At 42.4% G+C, this 4,766-nt stretch overlaps 1 protein-coding gene across 3 annotated transcripts in view; it reads left to right on the top strand.

Moving 5' to 3' along the window:
• The window catches only part of sh3rf2 (SH3 domain containing ring finger 2), a 20,878-nt gene that overhangs the window by 15,060 nt on the left and 1,052 nt on the right, over positions 1–4,766 (top strand). For all 3 annotated transcript variants that reach the window (XM_005719765.1, XM_005719763.1, XM_005719764.1), the window contains 4 exons: positions 3,391–3,512; positions 3,654–3,824; positions 4,057–4,331; positions 4,417–4,676. In XM_005719765.1, coding sequence (XP_005719822.1) covers positions 3,391–3,512; positions 3,654–3,824; positions 4,057–4,331; positions 4,417–4,676 — 828 coding nt within the window. The remainder of the gene's footprint in view (positions 1–3,390; positions 3,513–3,653; positions 3,825–4,056; positions 4,332–4,416; positions 4,677–4,766) is intronic.

Genomic DNA, 4,766 nt, shown 5'->3' with positions numbered 1-4,766 from the left:
CAAATTACTGACCTCTGTCATCATTTTAGGTGGGGGAACTTGCACAATCGGTGGCTGACTAAATACTTTTTTGCCCCACTGTACTTTGGATGGTCATGAGATTAAACCTCGTTATCAAAATCCCCGTCAAAAATATGAACGTGATTTCTACGTCTGCAACCTCACTGATGAACTATTTACATTTATTCATTATAATATTTCACAAGAGCTCATTAATTTATTTAGTTTTACACTTTTTGGGCATCCATACAAACTGTCTCACTTCATGTGAGGTCAAAGGATGTTGGCAAAAAGCTGCAGATTAATATCCTGTTAAATTAATGCGCGTGTTTGTGTTAGCAGGATTCAGACTGTAGGAGCAAGCCAACCTTTCACTCTAAATAAGACTTTATTTTCTGCCTGACTAATATCAGAGTTAGTTTCTCTGTGTAAGTATCCTTCAATATCCTTTAGCCGCTGCAGCTGCTGGGTCAGTGCACCTGGCCATAGCGTGACTGCAGTATAAATAAAGCCGGCTCTTTGTGGCTAAAATAAAAACCTGAGAATAGAAATAGGACACAAAGTCATGAAAGAGATGAATAATTTAAGACATTAAGTTATTCTTTGTTGTCAGTGCTTTGCATCTTTTTTTTCTTTTTTTTTTTTTGTCCAAATATAATGTATACTGCTTCTTCATTCATTTAAAAACATGGTTGTTTTCTTTATGACAGAGATGCTCATTCGTGGCCTCTCACATATGATGGAAGTCTGTCGTGTCCTCAGGAATCGGTGCACGTAACCTTACTTTTACACTTTTTACTTCTGCCTCACAGCGCTGCCTTTAAAAAAGCGAGACTGCGGTTACAGTGCTGGATGCGTCTGTCAGATGCATCTTTCTTTGTGCTGTTGAGTTACAGAGTGTGAGAGCACTGCAACATCCAGCCGCATACTGTAATAGCAGGAACTCTGAGCCCAAAGGCTATCGTTAAAGCTTCGAGCAGCAGTTTAGTGGTGATGCTGTAAATACAAGCAGGAATCAGCAGAGAAGATGGGTGCAGCAATGTTATTTCTGCATCTTTGTTTTAAGTAAGAAAGACTAATGTGTTTGATTAAAGGGGGGGGGAAAGCAGCACACAGGCCAGGCTTTATAAAGGTTAACCTAACAAACCTTATTTGAGTCTTGTTTGACTCACATCCTGCTGATTTCATCACTGTAAAATATTCTTTGCTCTAAGCTTTAAGTAGACAAGCTTTGATCTGTAAAGATACACTGCAAAAGAAGTCTGTTTACATTTTTCAAAGTATGACTAAGAATTTCAGAGGAAAATCCAATGAATCATTTCTTATGTGCAAACGTGTGACAGATTAAAAGAGAAACTTAAAGAAATGAGGAGAAATGTAGAGACTGAATGCGCTGCATTCTTGGAATGAACCGATTGTGAAATTCTGGCAACATACCAAAGTCATGAATGATTTAGCTTTTAATCACACTGTCTTTGAACACTTGGCACAAACTGATTTGACGTAAGAGATAAACATCCACCACTGATACGCCAAATGTCAACTTATTTGCCAATGTCTGGGCAAATGAGTTGGCTGCCAGTCGGACAAAGCTCAACACGTCCTCGGCTCCTGTTGTGCACTCAACTTTTGTGATGCAGATCTACTTTTTTTTTTCCCACTTAGTGAAAGGTGCCTGAGTAAAAGGTTCTCAGCTGATAGGCACCTGCTTCCATGCACGCTCTTATATCTTCAGCTTTTTACATCGGTCCCCTGCTGCAGAGCCTTGTGTGTGGTGAGCTATGGCAGCAGGTCTTTGTTAATGCACCTTCACACCCTCTCATCCATATTACGTAGTGCCCAAAAATGAGGCGTTGGAGGCGTAAAAGTTACATAATACTGCTTTATATTATCAGAAGGCTCACGTGCCATTATGCCTGTCTTAAAGGCATAACAAGCAAAGTGCGTAGGCCGCTGTTTAACAACACAACAACATTTAAACTTCTCCTCCCTGGCTCAACAGGGGAGCGAGCGAAAGAGGGAGCGGTGTTGAGCAGAACAAAGCAGAGATTTAGAAAAATCAAACGTTATTTCGTGATTGCATCGTAGCTGTAACGTTCTAAAGCATGAGAAATAAATGGGCCCACACTTCTGCACAGCCCTGCAGAAAGGCACTACCTTGGAAAATTTTGTGTGAATGCAGCCAACGTGTGTGTGGCCAGTCAAACAAACATGCTGATGTGCACCTCTTGAGTCCATTATTTTATACGTCCATGACGCAGATTAGCAGAGCAGAGAGCTGGAGACAGAAATGTAACCTGGCTGCTATATCCTTATAAACTCTGGATTGTTATTAGTCAGGATTACACGCTGACCACAACAAAATCAGAAGAAATTAAGACAATAGATTCAGAGATCAGGGTCTGTGCAGATAAAAACTCTTTATTCTTTTAAAAGTGTTTGTCTTTGCTTTGATCATGTTACATGTTTGCCATTGTTCATTAAAAAAATCAGCATCCTGAAGTTTTTTTACTGTTAATAAACATTCTAAAATAGAAAATCGAGTAAATTATCCTTCTTCTGATCATTTTACCACATTGTCGACATTAAACTGTTAAGTGAATTAAAATTGCATTCGGTATAGACAGCCATCCCAGCAAGCGGCCCTCTTTGGGGCCTATGTGAGGGGGGTGCTGTGGGCAAACCCACACATCCACAGTATCAGTGTGAAATTTGGCAAAGAGAGGCCCACAGTGGGGCCCATTGTGGGCCTGATCGTACCCACGGTATGCCCACACAGTGTGGGCTGTCCTACTGGGGCCCAGATGTGCTCTGTGGTACATTATTACCAGAATGTTGCTACTTTTAGTGACTTCTTTATCAATAGGGGTCATTGCATAGACGATTAGAAAATGGAATAGGTCCTGATTTCTTTCACTAATTGACTTCTTTTGCAGTATTTTAATAGGATCAGTTTAACTTCCAATTTGAATCGGTGGTTTTTCCCAGGCTCATATTTCTGACCGCATAATAGAATATGGTCTGTCGTTTAAGTATCTCCATAACGGTCACATTTCCCTGTATGATATTTCCTTATTAATGTGCCAACAAACATGCCTATGCGGGCTCACATTGGGTAGGTGTGGGTGAACTGTGGGGCAAGCCCACACTTATCCCAAGCAGGCCCCAGTTGGGAGTGCCTAAACGGTGCCGACAGCACTTCTAGCCCTATGGGGTCATTATATAGGATTTCTAGGTTGCCCATAGAAATCCAGCCCCACTGTTTACCCACACTTGCCCACTGTTGGCCCACACTGTTAAGTTTGCTGGGATTGTGATTACGGGATGAATAATAAACGATGAGGTGTCCTTTGCTTCCTATATGATAATTTTGAATTTATCCCATTTTAGAGCGAGAAGAAAATGACCAGCGAGACTCCGCCCACCATCTCTATGGCTCTGATGAACCCCCAGATGCCCTCTGCCTCTGCAGATGGCAAAAACTCCTCCACACAGCAGCTCTCCATCAGTGTGTGAGTCACTGTTTTGAAAAGTCATGGTGTGTTAATGGTATTATAATGTATAATGTCACATCTATGAGGTGTGAATAGAATAAGAAACAGTTATATGTGGCCAAAAAATAATCTGGATGTATATTGTTTTTGACTTCTCAGGTGTGCCGTCCTCTACTCCTACAAACCACGCCGGCCGGAGGAGCTGGAGCTGAGGAAAGGGGAGATGGTGGGCGTGTACGGAACATTCAAAGAAGGCTGGCTGCGTGGGTTATCGCTGAGAACGGGCAAAGTGGGCATTCTTCCCGGCAACTACGTCACTCCTGTGCTCAGGTGAGAGGTTGCGATCGCTGGCCGCAGGAAATGGGAGCTAAATGCTATTTGGGTTCAGATTGTAACATAGTGTGGGCATGAAGATGAGCTATTTTGTGCACTTATTTATGAATCAGAAATATAAAGCTGCATGTCACGGCCTGCTGCTGTTTTCTTTGTCATATATAGCAACAATGTGAAAGTAGACATTCATCACTATCACTATACTAATATTTTTGTTCCCAAAATACAGAACCTCGGCCAGACTGCTGGAGACCAAAGCGCCTAATGTGCCCTCGCAGTACAGCACTTTATCTGCAAAGAAACATACAGCTGCCAAGAACCCTACTGTGTTCCTTGCTCTTGATAAGGTGAATGGTGATGGAGCGATATACTCACCAGGACAGATCCCATCTGTGCCAAACGGAGCACACCATGCAATGTCGCCCACTGGGATTGGAAAACCTTCCTTCTACGGGGATTCACAGGGTTGGGAGACTGTAAGGCGCGTTTTTCACCCACACAGAGGCGAGTGTCAAACAACCACACTCTCTTGGCTTGATTGAATTATGCACTTTGTCAGGTATGTGACGATCTTTAATTTTTTTTTCAGGCTCAAATCGCACGTCCCACATGGGCAGTTCCCACGTTCCCTCCAACTCGCAGCACTTTGCACAACATCAGGCATCTGGCTACTCGCCTGCTCTGCAGAGGAAGAAGGGCAGCAGCTTTGTATCCAATGCTAACGTACCGCTGGGTTGGATGACTGATCCAGCAGCGCCCTCTTCTGCTGTGTTCATGAAGGACAGGGACAGCACTACCCCTCAGTCAATTCTAGTAAAGCCTGACATACACAAGACCAGTACAGAGAAGGTAATGCCATTCTTATGAAATCAGTGTCATTAAAGTTGATCTTGCTTTTGCATATATATATATATATATATATATATATATATATATATA

Source organism: Pundamilia nyererei, unplaced genomic scaffold (genome assembly GCF_000239375.1).
Source record: "Pundamilia nyererei isolate P.nyererei 1_Seehausen unplaced genomic scaffold, PunNye1.0 scaffold00001, whole genome shotgun sequence".
Taxonomy (NCBI): domain Eukaryota; kingdom Metazoa; phylum Chordata; class Actinopteri; order Cichliformes; family Cichlidae; genus Pundamilia; species Pundamilia nyererei.
The sequence above is the reverse complement of the archived record's forward strand: the minus strand, read 5'-3'. Positions and strand labels throughout refer to the sequence as shown.